This window comes from Heteronotia binoei, chromosome 11 (genome assembly GCF_032191835.1).
Source record: "Heteronotia binoei isolate CCM8104 ecotype False Entrance Well chromosome 11, APGP_CSIRO_Hbin_v1, whole genome shotgun sequence".
Lineage (NCBI taxonomy): Eukaryota > Metazoa > Chordata > Lepidosauria > Squamata > Gekkonidae > Heteronotia > Heteronotia binoei.
Genome location: NC_083233.1, coordinates 47,115,640 through 47,133,274, shown reverse-complemented (window position 1 = coordinate 47,133,274; position 17,635 = coordinate 47,115,640). Strand labels below are relative to the sequence as shown.

The 17,635-nt window shown below is 48.7% G+C and overlaps 3 protein-coding genes across 3 annotated transcripts in view; all 3 read right to left on the bottom strand.

The window, feature by feature from the left end:
• The window catches only part of NONO (non-POU domain containing octamer binding), a 122,506-nt gene that overhangs the window by 45,252 nt on the left and 59,619 nt on the right, over positions 1-17,635 (bottom strand). The gene's annotated exons all lie outside the window — the stretch shown is intronic.
• Positions 807-1,741, bottom strand: LOC132578981 (gap junction alpha-3 protein-like). Its single transcript, XM_060249134.1, has one exon. The coding sequence runs from the start codon at positions 1,728-1,730 to the stop codon at positions 807-809; it is 924 nt and encodes a 307-aa protein (XP_060105117.1). The 5' UTR covers positions 1,731-1,741.
• On the bottom strand, positions 4,893-14,569 carry GJB1 (gap junction protein beta 1). Its single transcript, XM_060249004.1, has 2 exons — positions 14,173-14,569; positions 4,893-6,875 (listed from the first exon to the last, which is right to left on the bottom strand). The coding sequence occupies exon 2, from the start codon at positions 6,861-6,863 to the stop codon at positions 6,027-6,029; it is 837 nt and encodes a 278-aa protein (XP_060104987.1). The 5' UTR covers positions 6,864-6,875; positions 14,173-14,569; the 3' UTR covers positions 4,893-6,026.

Genomic DNA, 17,635 nt, shown 5'->3' with positions numbered 1-17,635 from the left:
TGTGAACCAGTCAACATCCAAGGGCAAGGGGAAGGGCCATGGCTCAGTGCTAGAGCATCTGCTTTGCATGCAGAAGGCCCTGGGTTTGAGACTTGGCATGTGCAGTTAGAAAAAAGGATTTGGTAATGTGAAAGACCTGAAAATGAGACCCCGCTTTTCAGATTACTGTCCCTTGATAGACCAATGATCTGATAGACTCGTGCAGATGAGAGGCAAGTTCAGTCTCTGTCATAACTATCCTTCTTTTGCTTCCCTGTTTGCAACTTTGGAGCCCATGGAGAAGTTTTCTCTTGCTGCTTGGGTGTCCCTGTCTGTTCCTGACCACTAGGTGGCAAAAGGCTCTGCAGACCTCATCCTAGACCCAGGCATGAACCACATGCCTAGCACTCTCCCCTGCTGGCTTTGCCTCTTCCTTCCAAGGGACAGAAGGGATGGCTCTTGCCACATGCTCTTAAAAAGGGGGGGGGGGTTATGGAGTGTACCAGGCAGACCATTAGTTCTGAGGTTCTGCGCTTAGCTATGAGACCAGCCCAGAAAATTCCTTTGAGTTGGGGAGACCACCACTGCAGTCTCTACTCTTGTCCCTCTACTCAGTTACTGCTTCCTGCCTTGAAAGGGGTGTGGACAGACTGAAGCAATGACAGGGCTCTTCTCCCTCCACCCCTCCACTTCACTTCTTCAAGGGTCCTGGCTTCTGCATCTCTTTTTCTCTAGTCAGGCAATGGGGAAAGGCTCAGGGGTTTGGGCTCTAGGCTGATTATGTCCATTGCACTGTCTCGCTGTCTTCTAGCACAGCATCCGGTGGGCTAAACAGCTAGATCGCTGGGCTTCCATTTGCTGCCGGTCTTGCTGTACTTGCTGTCTTGTGTCTGGCTTGCAACCCAAGCGGGGCTGTCATTCACCATTCCTGCTCCAGGGCTCTCCCCCTTAGCGGCCTTGTCACCAGCCTGCAAAGAGATACTGTGTGGTGGAGTGGGGCTGCCGTGTCTGTGGGGGTCAGGACCCATAGCCTCTTCTGCACCTGCACTGTGTCTGGCTGACTGCCTCACCCTGCATTTGGTGAAGGCCACGTGGTACATCTCTACTATGTTGAGCAGGAGTGAGAGGCAGGCCACAGCCAGCATGAAGAGGATGAAGATCGTCTTCTCAGTGGGGCGGGAGATGTAGCAATTGACTGTGTTGGGGCAGGGCCAGCGGTTGCAGGTGTAGAGAGGTTTCAGCTCAAACCCATACAGGACGTACTGGCCCAAGATGAAGCCCACCTCAAAGAGGGTCTTGAAGATGATGTTGCAAATGTATGTCCTCAGAATGGCCCCTTGGAGGCGGATCCTACCTTGAGTATCCCGAATGGAGACCTTGGTGGGATTAGGCTGTCCTGTAAAGGAGCTACCCTGAGTTTCCTGGCCTTCTTGTTCATTTTGTTCCATGCGCACCAGGTGCAGGATGTGGCCCAGGTAGATGAGACTGGGTGTGGAGACAAAGATGATCTGCAGCACCCAGAACCGGATGTGGGAGATAGGGAAAGTCTGGTCATAGCAGACACTCTGGCAGCCAGGCTGCTTGGTGTCACAGGAGAAGTTGGTCTGCTCGTCCCCCCACACCTTCTCTGCAGCAGCACCCAGGACGAGAATGCGGAAGATGAAGAGCACCGTCAGCCAGACTTTGCCCACCACTGTGGAGTGCTCTTGCACACTCTCCAGCAACCTTCCAAGCAGGTGCCAGTCCCCCATGGGCACCGGATTTGTTTGCCCTGAAAGAGAGGGATGAGCGTATGCCATTAGAGGCATTGAAGCACCTTCTGTTAACACAAAGGGAGCAAGGTGCCAGGAGGGGCAGGATCTACCTGTGCTGAGCCAGCTGACCTGGCTCATTCTGTCTTTGTTCTCTGGTTGTCCCCATTGTGTCTCTCAAAGCCTGAGTTTAACCTGACCAAAAGTAACTGAGGCCCCAGGCCTGGTTAACCAGTTACTGACCCAGGAGTAGCAGCTCCACCTCTTTCCTGTATTTAGCTCTGTTGCCCCTGCAGCATGACCAAATTGCATTACCTGCACCTAAGGGGAACATACAGGGACCATCTTGCCACTGTCCTATACAAAAACTGAAATTACTGCAGGAATGCAGCTGAAGACCAGGGCCATTGAGGCAAGGACAAGAAAATCCCTGCAGCAACTGCAGCAAAACTCACCACTTCCAGCTTCAGAAGCACCAGCAATCAAGCAGTTGTGATCCTCTCAAGCATCTCATGTCCAAAGAGCATTGGGGGGCCCCCTCAAAGGAAGCTCAAAGCAAGCACCCACAAGTGCCTGACCAGTTGTTCCTGTTCGTTGGTACCACTGCCGGAGAACTGAGCTCTTGAGTCTCTGTTCAAGGCAGGAGGCTTTGTTGCCATCAGAGCTTTGTTGCTTATTGGCTCTTGCCATGACTGACCGGCACAGTAGCCACTGGGGGTTGGGGGCAACCTTCTCTGCCTTTATTTTCGGCCTGGGCACTTTGCTAATTATAACCCCTCCTGCAGGGTGAGTGTACATGGTACAGGGGTTATATTTAGGTAAGTGCTCTCCAGCTCGCAGGACCTTGGAATGACCTGCCTCTGGCTGCATGTGTGCTGTTGGAGGGTCATCTCCTTGCTCTGGCTGGTCCAGCATGGAAGCCATGGCGGTCAGCTCTCCTTTACTGCTGAGTCCTTCCTCTTAACCTAGAGGAGCATGACATTGTGAGGTTGCACTTCCTCTAGTAAGAGCCACATAGAATAAACATCTGAGAGCCACAAGACATGAAGGAAGGAAGGAAGGCAAATAGATGGAGGAGAGGTGGAAAGAAAGCAACTTTAAATGCATTCTCCAAGCGGCTGTCTGGCTTGGCTTGGAAAAGTGATTTAAAGAGAGGAATGCCTTCTCCAATCCGGCTGACGTGGCAGTGGAGGCTTCAAGAGCCACTCAATATGTGTGAAAGAGCCACAGTTTGGCCACCCCTCCAGTTCAGTGACCATGCTGCCAGCCACTCTCCTCTGTGATCCCTCTTTTGGGCCATTAGCAGAGGTAGGTGAGTGGCTTGTGGTGAGTGGCAGTAGCAGGAACTGTGAACTCTGGCCTTTTTGTTGTTCCAAGGGGAGGTGTTTCCTGTGCCCTTGCATAGCTATTGGGCCTGCAGAAGTTAGAGACTGCTTGAAGCAAACACAGTCAAAATGTTTTAACAATGGCCACATGGGATTCTTATCCACCTGCTGTGTGAACCTGACACTGTAACTTGTCCTACTTGCATGCATACCAGCAATTTGAGTGCTGGTACCCCATCAGTCTTGCTTCAGGTGTGCTAGCCTTAAAAAGTGGCACATGTATGGATGGTAAAGACTAACAAAATTCAAAAAACATAAGTTGTGCAATACCATTTTATTACCTCTAATAAATACCTCCATGTGATACATACAAAGTGCAGATGGGGGCTTTCATCCAGCCTGATGAAGGCTCCTGGGAAACTCAAAAGGTTTGTGCACTTCTGTTACTTTAATTGGCCCTAATCTAAAGATATTACATGGCTGTTGTTTTTGGAGTGGTTCTATGGATGCATATGGCATTCTTCCATAGTGAAAATGTGAACAATTAAAATCATTTGCAAAAACAGCTGCTTGGGAGTGCGGTCAGAGATTCCTGCTGTGTGTTAGTGATGTCCCGAGCACTAGCCAATCAGGCAACTCGAGCTGGCAGCCACTTTTCTGAGTCATGTCAAAAAGCTCCCCAAAGGTACAGAATGATTTTTTTTCACCCTTTTAGTGTGCTCTCTGACAGAAAAATGTAAAATTTGGATTGTTGAGTACAGGCAGAGCATGTCCACTCAGGCCCCACTGCTCTCTAGTACTGGCTCTGCTTCCCTATATCCTATCTGAAGGTGCAACCCTAAGAAGCTTTATTCTGAAAACATTCTTTACCACAGGAAAGCAGCTTTACCACAGGAAAACATTCTTCAGACTGAAAGCCTGATTTTCATAGTCAGCTGGGAGCATTCTCCCTCCCTCCAGAGAAATTTGAATTGTGGCAAGTTTGACCAAGGAGTCCATGAAGGGAGATTTGCTCTCTTGACTTGTAGCTGAATGTGTGAACTGCCTGTGTTTGAAACATCCCGTGTTCAAGGTGCCTGTGGTGTTTGGAGTGTGTGATATGGTTCACACGTGCAAAATACCAGAGTGTTGCAGCCGTTGAGGTGTAACATGCCTGTGTGAATTCACCCAAAGCTAGAACGGAAGAGGGGGGCGCAATTATGCTCCTTGGAGGGGTGATGTGGAAAGGAGTTTGCTGGATCAGCATGTTACTGTCTCTGCTTCATTCGTTCATGTTCTAATGATTTGAACACTAAAGGGCTTTTGGAGAGGGCTGTATACACTTTTTTTTTAAACCCAAATACTTGTCTCAGTCTTCATGCAGCACCACTTTTTCCACGTAGGAGGGCTGGATGCCTCCTTTTTACCTCAATTGCAGAAAAATGGCTATTTTGCAAATGCCCAAAGCTTTGCCAGCTGTTAGGCCTTCCTAGCCTACTAGCGCACAAGATTTGCCCTGTAATTCTTGCAGATTCCTAGCCACATTGCCAAGGAAAAGAATAGCCACTGCTGCTTACAATATGTGAGTGGGACCAGCAGCTGCTAGCCTGCAACTACATATGGATGTGACAGTGTAATGAAAGTCCCAGGGGGGTAGTATGAGCACATGCTGTCCCTCCCAGACAGCAGCGCTCCTTCCCAAGCTTCAGACGGAGGATGCATGTGTGCCCACCTGCTTATTCTCTCTACTTCAGTCTCCCACTGGGAGTATAAGCTTGTCCCACTTACCACAAGTCTTTATCTCTTGGTATTTTAAGTTACAGACAAGAGCCCTAAAGACAAATGACTGAAGGCAGAATTGTAAAATCAGCCTTTAATACTGACTGCTTCGGTACAGGGATGTGTAACTTGAGAGAAGAGCTGTTTGCTCCCGCCCCCAACTTGGCAACCTCCCCACCCTTCCCTTGCCGAATGAGAGCAGCAACCAAGACATAGGATTGGCCCCTGTTTTTACACCTGCACCAATGGCAGAAATTCAAGAGGGGTTCCTTTCTGTCATTGCTACCAAGGCAAATGGCTCTTCTTGAATTTCTCCCTACCCTGCTGGGGAGAGACACAGGAGCCCTGCTGGTGGGAAAAGATTCCACAGAGACATCTTCTTTTGGTGCTTGTGCTATGCCAGCCCAGATCCAGGACATAAAAGATGGACATTAGGTGCCAGGCTAGGGCTTTTTTTTTTTTTAGCAGGAACGCAGTTCTAGCAGGCTTTTTTTTTTTTTACAAAAAAGCCCTATGTGAAACAATGGTGTTATCAGGGAGTGTAGCCTAATATGCAAATGAGTTCCTGCTGGGCTTTTTCTACCAAAAAAGCCCTGTGTCAGACTATAAACAGAGACTGAAGTAGCTGATCCATAGCCCTGTAGAAAGATGGCAGGAATCCTTGTGATTTATTTCTGTTCTGTGAAATTCCAAAATGTACAGTGTGGAAATCTAAATTTTGCTTCCTGAATTTACAAAGCAAAATTATATGCAATGTAAGATTATTCTGATTCCTCCCCCTCTTTTCCTTTTGGAGAAGATTAGGATGAGCACAAGGTGATGTGGGACACAAGGAAGAAAGGTTTCTTTGGAAGCTCTGGTTGGAAGTCAACATGCCTGCCCTATTCTCCCCAGGCAGCATGGGCTACAGAGGTTAAGTTAAAATCTCCTTGCAAATATTCTGCAGCTGGAAAGTTCTGCAACTATACAATTCTTATCAAATCCATGGAAGATTGTGCTTCTAGGCAGCTGGCAGGCTGACAGCAGGGAGCTAAAAGAATAATCAGGGCCAGTGATGGAAATGAAGGCTGGTAGAAGGGCCTAAGGCACTGCAAGGAAACTTCATAAGAAAGACCCTGCCAGCTCCCACCCACAGCAACTCACAGACGTCCCACATTTTCTTCCCAGTCTTGGTCTGCTGCAACCAATCACCACCTCCATGGTCCCAATACCCTTAGCAGGCTGAACAGCGGTCAGTTTTTTCTTGTACCCCTGAATTGCGACGGAGAATGTCCTTGAGGGAGCTGTCTTGTTCCGTCAGCAGTTGGTTGATTTCATTCTGCTTGTACTCAGACAGCTTGTGTCCCAGGAAGGAGCCCTTCCCTGAAGATGGGTTAGGGTTTTGGTGGCTGCGGCGGGCACATGCCCGCACCAACAGGTACACCAGTTCAACCAAGTTGAGGACAATACAAATACCAGAGGTGGTCAGCATGAAAACAGTGAAAATTGTCTTCTCCGTGGGCCGCGAGACAAAGCAGTCAACATAGTTGGGGCAGGGGTAATCGTTGCATTTGACCAAACGGACCATCTGATACCCAGGATAAATGACATAAAAGATGTACATGAAGGTTCCTTCAAAGATGATGCGGAAGGCCACGCTGCAAACGTAAGTCCACCATAGGGACCCTGAAATGCGCATCTTGTGTTTCTTGACCTCTTCCAGGTGCTTGGGATCTCCATGGCCTGTCATCACTAACAACTTCTTCTCCTGGTGCTGCTGGTATGCCACATGCATGGCCACAAGCAAAGCCGGAGTTGTCACCAGGATGAGCTGCAGGGCCCACAGGCGGATGTGGGAGATGGGGAAGTAGTGGTCATAGCAGACGTTCTTGCAACCAGGCTGTAGCGTGTTGCAGGTGAAAGAGGCTTGCTCATCTCCCCAGACACTCTCAGCAGCTACCACCAGCACCATGATGCGGAAGATGAACACTACAGAGAGCCAGATGCGGCCAACGGCTGTGGAGTGGCGGTTCACACCAATCACAAGGGAATAGAAGCCTTCCCACTTCATTCTTCCTCACTCCTGCAAAGAGAAGACAAAGTCTGGTCTGGTCAGAGCAGTCATGCCAGGAGAGGGGGCAGGGTCACATGCTGCTAATAGCACAAAGACAGTAGGAGCACTTGGCTTCAAAAGGAGTATCTTCCAAAATTGCCTGTTTCCCTCCTCCCACACCAATATGCCAAGTTCTAAACCTGGAATCAGCATTCATGCTAGTTTCTGTGCCTGTTTTTTGTCCTGTTTGAAACTTTCTTTTTTCCTAGGCCCTTAATAATACTGCCATATATTAGCTGTGATGTTTTCCCAACTCATACAACCATGTTTTTTGCATTGGTTTTGACACAAGCCAACTTTTGTGATTTTTTTTAAGGGGCCATAACTTTGGGGTAGAACAGCTGCTTTGCATGCAGAGGGTCCCAGATTCAATCCCCAGCACATCTAGTTAAGTGGATCATAGACAGCTGCTGCCAGCTCAAGTAGATAATGCTGATCTTGATAGATCTATGCTCTATCAGTATATGGTCAGTTGTCTGGCTCACTATAAAGCAGCTTCACGTTGGGAACTGTTTTTACCTGCCCAGCTTATATTTTGAAAAAAAATATTTTGGGGTGAGGTATTGTGCAAGGAAATGTAGAGCTGCAATTAAGATGACTGCAAGAATGTGGGGTATGTCTACTCATACTGAGTCATCCTTAACACATAAACAATGGTTTTGCCAATGCATCGTCCGGCTGCAGCCAGAATGGCATAGCAGCTTGATGAAACCAAACAACGGATCTGACAGAATCACTGCAAATGGCTCCCTACAAAGAACAGCTCCCCACATGAACCAGAGGTTCAGTTATGTTCAATGTTCCCTCTAAGCTGCAAGAGTCTTGTGAGCAAAAATTCTACTTTGTGAGCTACTGGCATTAAAGTTGTGAACTGCTGCATAAATTAGAGTGCTCTGGGGTCATCCTTCCTTAGCTAAGACAAACGTGTGTGGGCTAGAGGCTAAAAACCTGTGAGCTAGCTCACGCTAACTCAGCTTAGAGGGAACACTGGTTATATTGTACATGATCCAACCTTAGAATGGCTGGTGGGGTGGTGGTGGTTGATTATAATTCAGACTGCAGCACCATGGGAGGGACAGCATTAACATTTTTTTTTTAGGGGAGGGACAGTGGCTCAGTGGTAGAGCATCTGCTTGGTAAGCAGACGGTTCCAGGTTCAATCCCCGGCATCTCCAACTAAAACGGGTCCAGGCAAATAGGTGTGAAAAACCTCAGCTTGAGACCCTGGAAAGCCACTGCCAGTCTGAGTAGATGATACTGATTCTGATGGACCAAGGGTCTGATTCAATATAAGGCAGCTTCATATGTTCACATATTTACTCAGCAGAAATAATTCTTCCCTTCCCCAGGCTACTTTAGTTCCAGTAACAGGGCCTGTGCTTTTTCTGTAGCTGCTCCCACATTATGGGATAGAGTCCCTGACTCCCTGAGGAAGGAAGGGGGTCCTTATTCTTGAGAGCATTTGGGTGGTACTAAGGCTGTTGTAGTCACGAGAGCTTTTAATGGAGTGTCATTTGTATGCATTTTATTGCAAATTGTTAAATTTTTCTGGGTTTTCTTTTTCTTCAAGTAGGGGAGGATGGGAGATTTTAGTGTTGTTTGAGGTTTTAATTAGTACATATAAGCTACCCTGCCCTGAATAGACCAGGGTATTCCAATCTTGTCAATTCTTAGAAGCTAAGCAGGATTGGCCCTGGTCAGTATTTGGATGGGAGACTACGAAAGGTCACTCTACTGAATCAGGCAATAGCAAACCACCTCTGAACTTCTCTTGCCTTGAAAGCTGCGACTTCACAGCAAAAAAAGCCACCTTGACCCATGAGGAAATAAAAGTCTTAATAAGGGCTGTTCTTTAGGGGTAAAACAATACAGTGGGAGATCTTACAGGTCTCAGGTCTGGTTGAGCACCAATCTGACCATTCTTTCTGCCCCAAATTTTATTTAGATCCACCAGGCAGTAAACTGAAAGGCTGGTTCCAAAACCTATAGTTAGCTGCCTTTGGCAGTCTGCCACTGTTCCATTCAATGCAAAGCAATGCAGCTTCAGGGACATCTCCTCTACCTCCCACTCGCCTTTCTTACCACCTCCTACTGTTGCTATGAGAGGCACGTGCAGTGCGGAAGAGCAGGACGTTTGACGAGAGGCCCTGCATTCCACAGTGGACAAAGTGGCGCTGAGGTGGCTGCTGAGGCCTTGGGCTGGAAGCTTTTCAGGGACTCTGGATCAGCCCCTGCATCTAAGCCAGAGTCTCCCAGAGGACAGGATCTATTTGGCAGCAGTGAATCTGAAACATGCCTGCTCTACTGCAGCAGAGGCCAGCCAGAGTCCTCCCTCACTTCTGAATGGCCCTTCACTCTGGGGAGTGAGACGGCCAGTCTTGCACTTTCCCTGCCGGGAGGGTTTCTCCTCTGGGCAAAGGCACAGCAAAGTTGCAAAAGAATGATGGTCACCTGCCCTAAACATTCAAGAAAAGCCGGCTGCTGAGCAAAGCATTGTAATTCTTCACTTAGCGTGGCTGTCACAGTATAATGACCAATATGTTGAACTGTGAGACAGGAAGCTTCACCCCGCCATAAACTCATTCAATGGCCTCAGGCAGCCCTTTTCACCCTGCACATGCACATGCACCTTCCAAGTACCATAGTTGTTATTCCTAAACAGATTTCCCAGCTTCTGAGAGGTTGTACATCCCAGCAGCTGGGTCAGCACAGCTCTTGCAACTGCAGAATCAGGCCCAAAGCTAAAAGCTCTCCAGACAGAAGTCATGCATACACACACACACACACACACACACACACAGAGCTTACACAGGCCACCACTTCCATCAAACACAGGATTCCAGCAGGGGCTCCCCTACCTCACCCCCATTTTAGACTGCCACCTGCTGAGCCTTATCCACTCACCAAGAGCTCCAAGGCTGGCAGTCTGAGTGAGGTCAGACAAGGTCCCACAGCCCAGACATTACCTTGCAGTGGGGAAATGGATTGTTCCTAAAGCAGCTGCAGGCTCCCTCTATACAGGCTCATGTTGCCCGGCCGACTGTGCCCGCTCTTTGCCGCTGCTCAGCACCGGGGAGTCATATGCTGCTTTATAAACTACTTTGCATACAATGAGGCCTTTATTGGTTCCCAAACAACGCGCTTTAGAATTCAGGTCCACTGCCCGGACTTCCGCCCACCCTTGCCAAACAAAGTGTCTGTGTGTGGCATTCCAGGCTGTCATAGCCTGCACCAACACCTGGTTCCAGGCTCCACCAGGGGTGAGGAGGACCCCACACAGTGGTCTCTCTCCCTTTTGTGCCTTTTTGGGGAAGAGTGTCTAGAGGCCATTGTAGAAGGGGGTGGCTGGTGATCTTGAGCTCTTGGCAGGCCAGGCTTGGGCTGATGCCCCAGACATGCCTTGGGGAAACACAGCAGCAACCGGGGGGTGGGAAAGAAGAGTTAAGAGTCAACTGGCCTTTACAGGGCTGGGAGTTAGAGCGTTTAATACAGCGTCAGTTGCCTTGCCATGACGCTGCTGAGCAGCAGCTGGAACGTGTTTTTCCATGGAAAGGCCAACAACTTGCATCTCTTTCCGGGGTCCAGAGCAGAGTCAGTGCCGGAAGCTGGTGCCAAGCCTGACAGAGCACAATGGGACCCTCAGTTCTTTGTGTCCAGGCTGACCCTGCTCCAGTGCATCCTTCCTCCTACATGTACACACACACACACTCCATCCTTCCGTGTGGAACCAACTCCAAGTACAGGGCTGCCCAAGGGAACAGAAGGCTGGAGGTACTGGCCACAGAAACTCACATTGGGAGAAATGAGCAAACTGAAAACTTATTATGAGACAAAGGCCCCCTTCTGAGAATATCCTGCCAAGGCACAGGGAGAAGAACCAGGAGCACCCATTGGGACCAGCCAGTTCCAGGCAACTCTAAGTTACCAAAAGACGTGGAGGCTGGGTGAGTCATGGGCTGAAACCTTTTGGGGCAGAGCAGAGGAAGGGCTGGTAGCAGAGGACAGCTCCCACAGCCAGTACCTGGATGGGGCCCCAAAAGGATTGCACAAAGAACTGGTGAATCTGCCACTCACCCTGAGGACAAAAAGGGCAGGCAGAAAGCTGACCAGAAAGGTAACCATTAAGCCAGTTCAAACACAGCCAGCCCAAAGGCCCTTGGGCTTGAGAGCAAAGGTCCACAACGACCCTGTCCTATTGGTCTCTGGCCAGACCTCCCTTTCTTTCCAGAAGTAAGGAAGAGGCCACTCAGCATGTGAAGAAAACAAGGGACACTGGATGCGTGGTTTCTTTCAAGCAAACAGGGATAGCAATTGGGAGCAGAACCATTGCAGGGACATTTAACTCTTCACCCCCTGTTCTATTTCCCAGATAGAAATCCTGCCCCCAGAAAGAAGCAGCTGTGGGGGGGAAGGAGACAGCAATTATACCATACCTATCTTCTGAGGGAACATTTGCCTGTTGTTCTGGATTTTGCACTCCCATTTCTCTTACAAAGCCTGGTCCAGGTATTATGCCTGTCTTCCTCTCCCCACCCCGCATTGTGCCTAATAGCAGCCGGGTGAAAGAAATCATTCTATCTAGGAAATGAAGGATCAGCTCCCCATGACTCCCCAAATTACACACCCTGCCCAACCACCATTTAGCTGTAAAGCCAATACCTGGAGCATGGATTCCATATCCCAGGGGTGGCCAACGGTAGCTTTCCAGATGTTTTTTGTCTACAACTCCCATCAGCCCCAGCCATTGGCCATGCTGGCTGGGGCTGATGGGAGTTGTAGGCAAAAAACATCCGGAGAGCTACCGTTGGCCACCCCTGCCATATCTGATGCAAGATATGGCCCAGCCCTCAGCAGTGTATGGCCGCCCTTCTGTTCTAGATGACTGCTGCTTTGAGGTCTGGCTCAACAGATGATGATGACTGTGGGCCTCTGCCCAGCTGTCCTGCAAACAGAGGTGGAAGCAGCTGGTGGGTGTGGTGTACAAACCGAGATAGTTAATGACCATGCCACAATGAACCAAAACCACTGCAGCCCCCGCCTCCCCGATATCAAAGTTTGCTTAGTGGGAGAAGACTTAGTGGGTGTGGAGTGGCACAGCCTGACATCAAATATGGTAGCAGAAATGGTTCTCCAGCCAAGCCACCCAAGCGAAGGAGGGCACTGATGCAGAAGCAAAGGCTTCACTGGCTCCTAGTCATTGACTAGCAAGCTTAGGCCTGCTCAAGTGGTGCGAGGACCTGAACCATGCCCGCTGCAGCAACACCACAGCAATGGACTCAGCCAGCAACAGCATAAGATAAGTTGCCGAAAGCAACACAAAATTTTATTTAATTAATACATTCATTTACACCCCACCTTTCTCCTTAATAAGGACTCAAAGCATCTCATATCCTCCTCCTCTCTTCCATTTCATCCTCACAGCAACCCTGTGAGGTAGACTGGGTTGAGAATGTGTCTGGTCCAAGATCACCCAGCAAGCTTCCGAGTGGTGTTTCAAACCTAAGTCCTTCCAGATGCTAGTTTGGCACTCTTCTACCATACTGGCTCTTCATCATCATCATCATTTTATTTGTATCCCGCCCTCCCCGCCGAAGCAGGCTCAGGGCGGCTAACAACATTAAATTAATACATTGAGTACAATAATGTTCGAAGCAATAACTAATTTAACAAATTAATTAAAATTCTAAAATTAATAAAATTAGTAAAATTAATAAAATTGACATCCTGGTGCTATTAAACCAATGGTAAGTTTTTTATTTTCCTTAGCAGTCTCTCTCTTTAATCAATGCAGGCCATCATAAAAAGGATGGTCTTGCAGGCCCTGCGGAACTGCTCAAAGTCCCGCAGGGCCCGCGTTTCTTCCGGGAGCTGGTTCTTGAATGAGCTCTGCTCAGTAGTGCCATCAACAAGTCTTGGTAAAGTGGCAGAAGTCCAGGAGGAAGAGTCAGTTACCAGTAAGCAGCTCCTTAGAAGCCCCACAAGGGCTCCCATTAAAGGCTTTTAGGATACACTGGGAAAAACAGCCAGAGCTGCTAGGGCATGTGGAGCCACAGCAGGGCCTGTGGTTACAGTTGCCAATCCACAGGTGGGGGCAGGGGATTTCCCAGTTTGGAGGTCCTCCCACCGCTTCAGGGTCATCAGAAAGTGGGGGGAGGGAAATGTCTGATGGGCACTCCATTATTCCCTATTGAGACCAATTCCCATAGGGTACAATGTGAATTGATCTGTGGGTACCTGAGGCTTGGGGTGGGGCTGTTTTTTTTTTAGGTAGAGGCACCAAATTTCAGCATAGCATCTGATGCCTCTCCTCAAAACACCCTTCCAAAAAGATTGGACCAGGGGGTCCAATTCTATGAGCCCCAAAAGAAGGTGCCCCTATCCATCATTATTTCCAGTGGAGGGAAGGCATTTTAAAAGGTGTGCAGTCCCTTTAAATGTGATGGCCAGAACTCTCTTTGGAGTTCAGTTATGCTTGTCACAACCTTGCTACTGGCTTTATCCCCAAAGTCCCCAGATATTTCTTGAATTGGACTTGGCAACCCTACCTCCAGCCGCCATATTTTGAGGCCTAATTTGAGTGAAGTCTCAGCAAGAGTGTGTATGGGTTTTTAAGGAAAGAGGAGCTCTCCCTTCAGCTGCTCAGTTTCTGTCCTAGGCAAGCCAAATTCACACCCAGGAACGGGGGGAGGGGGGGATTCTGCCATTTAAACCTCTATTCCATAGATTTCTGATATTTAATCATTTATCCAATATGAAGAGCTCCTCAAAGACCTTAGCGCTGTAAATCCTGCCCACCCTTTCCCTACCTCAGGTGTTCAAGCAACTGGAATTTGTTTTCTCTTTTGAAGAAGGAGGGAAGCGGAAAGTCTCCGCTTGTTAAAATCTGGGTAGAAGCCCCAGGCCAAGCGCAGCGCCCCACTGGAGTAGCCGGAGCGAATCGCTCTCCCTGCCCCTCGCCACTTGGCTTTGAATTTGTAGAGCCGAAGTGAGCGAAAAGAAAATCTATTCCAAATGGACATTTCAGCTACCAGTTTGAAACTTGTTCTTTACTAAGAAAAAATATCGGATTGCAAGTTGCAAGCCGCTCGCCGCTCGAATTCGTTGCCCAAAGCAGCGAGGGATTTTGCAGAGCGGAAGATTTTGGAATTTACAAGAAGCACCGCTCTCCGCCCCGCCCCGGTCATGTCTTTAAACTCGCCACGTTCCCAGACAGCAGAATCCCAGTCGAGCCTGCCTGGCTGATCGCCTCCTCTCCCTTCACGCTCACCTGTACGAGAAGCGCCGATACAGCAAGAAACCACCAGTTCACCCTCCTCTTTTCGAAGACGCAGCCAGCGAGGCAGGGACCTTTATACCTGGGCTGGTCCCTCCCCGTTTCTGCGATCCAAAGAGAGGAGAGTTCGATTTGCCCACCCGCCCCCCAGCTTCTTCGCCACCTCTTGCCGATACAAACACTTCAGGAACGTAGCACCTGGGTGTGGGTTAAGAACCGGCAGCTCAGCCTACAGCCACCCCTGGAGGCAGAGGGCAACCTCGGGGCTAATTGCCTGTCTCTAGCAGTCGATGCTTCTCCCTTTCCCAGTGCTCAGCCTAGCCTATGGTCATTTGCGATTGCAGCATGATGTGCCCTCTCCTCTCTGAGTAGTGCCAGCCCCAAATAGGAGAATTTCTGAGGATTTTTTGTGCCCCCTAATCAGAATTCCACAAATCACCCCTGAAGCAAGCAAGACTGGGAAGTCTCCAAAGCCTCTTGCCAAAAGTCAACTGTGTCTTATAAACATTAACTCGTGTACTCGGACGTCCTATTCCAAGGTCCCATCAGCAGAGTGACACAAACAGCTGTGAAGCAACCCAGAGATCACAAGACCCACAGACGCCACTGCTGCAGCAGTGGCTTTGCACCACATCCCTCCCAAACACACAACCAAGGCATGGCCCACCAAATGACGCTGCCGCCACTCCCCCCAGCTGGTCAGCTACTGCTTCACATCCTTCTCAGGGCCTCCAGTTACTGAGCCCAGCAGCTGGAACCCAGTACAAAGAATGGCAAAAACAAATGCCAGGTTTCCATTGGCCAGCTACCCTTCCGCAGCATCAGTGCTTATTCCAAGACCCTGCTCTGAAATCAAAGGATTCTTCTAGGGCATTAAAAACATGACTAGGGAATGTTGCCTGAGCATGTGCAGAGTGCTTTCCCCTTGGCTTCCAGTCACATATATAGGACTGATAACAGATCTGCTCCAAAGAGTTGGGTTTCCAGTCAGCTATGGATGCATCTCTTACAGAAAGACCCCAGCCGGTCACAGCTCCCATCCAGAACTATGGATGCACATGCAGCTTTTGCTATGACCCAAAGGCATAAGGCCTTTTCAGAGCTCCAATGGACTGCACCCCAATTGCTGCTGCTTGGGAGACCACTGGGGAGTAAACCTGCCTCCTCCTGCTCCGAGATAATCAGTGATGGTTCTGAATGGACCTGCGTGGAAAAATTTCTTCCCTTCCAAGAGAGAAGAGGTTCCTCAGGGATTGCACAGATTCCTCAATCCCTTTGAGGGGTGGAAGTGCACCAGCTATTGGACATGCCCTGCAGGCAGTATCAGCAAGCCTCTCCTCTTAACACTCTACATAGCACCCTCCACCCATCTAGCGACTCCAGTTGCACAGGAGACAAAAGTGGTTCTTTGACATGCTTCACTCCGCCCTGCAGAGAACGGGTAGGGCATGCTGGGGTGGGTGCTGCCAACCCAGTTATCGCTTTGGCACAGCTCACTCTGTACTCACCGAGGCACTGGGAGAAAGTGTAAGAGCAATCAAAACACCCAGCAGCACAAAGCAACCTTGCAAGACCTGCACAAAGTGGTGGACACACTCACTGCAGGCCACAAGTCCAGCAGGAGGTGCAAAAAGGAGCAAGAAGGCAAGGCTGGAAATGGGGGGCGGGGGTGGGGTGGGGTGGGATAGAAAGAACCCACTAGTAAAACCTGTCTGAAATCCCCAAATCAGAGCAAGGCACACTCAGGAAGAGAGTGCATATTAGAATCAAAAGAGCTCAAAAGAGGGATTTTGCAATATGCATTCTCTGTGTGAAGTTACACTAATTTCCTCATGCAGAGGTTGCAACCCTTCATGCTTACCTTTGCAGCCTTACACCTGCTTTTTAAAAAAAGCTGAGATTAGGCTCATAGCATGGAATTTACCTTTTTTACACCACTGCTACACAGTGAGTCAAAGGCCACAACCCCAAGATCTCTTTCCTGGTCAGCCAGTTCAGACTCCTTCACAGTACATGTGATATTGGATCCCCCACCAGTGTATCACTTCATATTTCCTGTTAATTTGCGTTGTCTGTTTCTCCACCTTTTTGAGCACAAGGGCCTTTTTGAGATAGGAAGTCTATAACCATACTTTTGAGAGATCATTTCTGTGCTCTTCAGTATTTGTATTTCCAGGGAGTAGCTGTGGCTCAGTGGTAGACCATCTACCTGGCATGTAGAAGATCTCAGGTTCAATCCCCAACATCTCCAGTTAAAGGATCTGGCAGTAGGTGATATGACCTGAGACCCTGGAGAGCTGCTGCCAGTCTGAATTGACAGCTCATGCTGAATCAGACCCTTGGTCCATCAAGTCAAAGGGAGCTTTGTACGTGTGTGTGTTTACCTTCCTGAGTAAGAGGACGCCACCAACAACCTCACAGCTCTGTCACCAATCCCAGGTCACTGATAAGTTCAACAGCACAGGTCCCCAATACAGATCTCAAGGGAGGCTCCACTGCTTGCTTCCTTTCATTACAAGAACTCATCATTTGCTCCTGCTTTCTGTTTCCTGATTTTAAGCCCCTCATCTGTGAAAGGGACCCATCCTCTTACCCCAAGACAGTTATGTTTTCCCAAGAGGTTTTTTTAGCCAGAAGCTTTGTCAATTTTTTTTTTAAGTCTAGCCCAATCTCATCAGATCTCAGAGGCTAAGCAGGGCTGACCCTGGCAAGTACTTGGATGGGAGAGTACCCTGCACACGTGCCTGGTAACATTCTCAAAGAACGCTTAATAACTAATTGACAGTAGCCAGTGTAGTGGTTAAACTAGGATGGAAGAATGAGGCCTGGGACTGAATTCCCACTTATCTGTGAAATGCAAAACAGTCTCTCTGCTTGACCTACTCTATAGGGGATACAATGGAAGGGAACTGTATATGCCATCCTGAGTGGCTTGGAGAAAGGTGAGGTCAAACGGTGAAGAAAGAGGGATGCAGCGGGACTTCCTTTTACAGAAACCAGTTCCTGCTATGTTAACCAATTTACCTGGGACAAAGGCTGCATTAACTGGCCTATAATTTCCTGGATCCCCTTTTTAAAATGGTGGTGTATTAACTATATCCCAGTTTTCCAGTAAAGAAGCCCACCGTTTTGGAAAGTTGTGCATTTTTGTAACAGCAGCAATTACATTTTGAGTTTCTGAAAGGTTTGTGTTATCTGGACCTGATGATGTTAATTTTCAATTTATTTAGCCCTAGAACTAAATGTCACTTCTCACTTCTGTTTTGTCAGGCACCACCCCTGGTTCAGTCACAGTTATCTGATCAATGTCTTCACCAGTGAAGCTAAATGGAAATTAATTTAAACTTCTCTAGTATTCTCCCTCTTGTGCTTAACAATGCCTTTCCCACTTTCTGAACACCTCCTTGGTGCTGACTTTTAAGAAATGTCAGGCCATGTGCTCTTTAAATTATTTTTA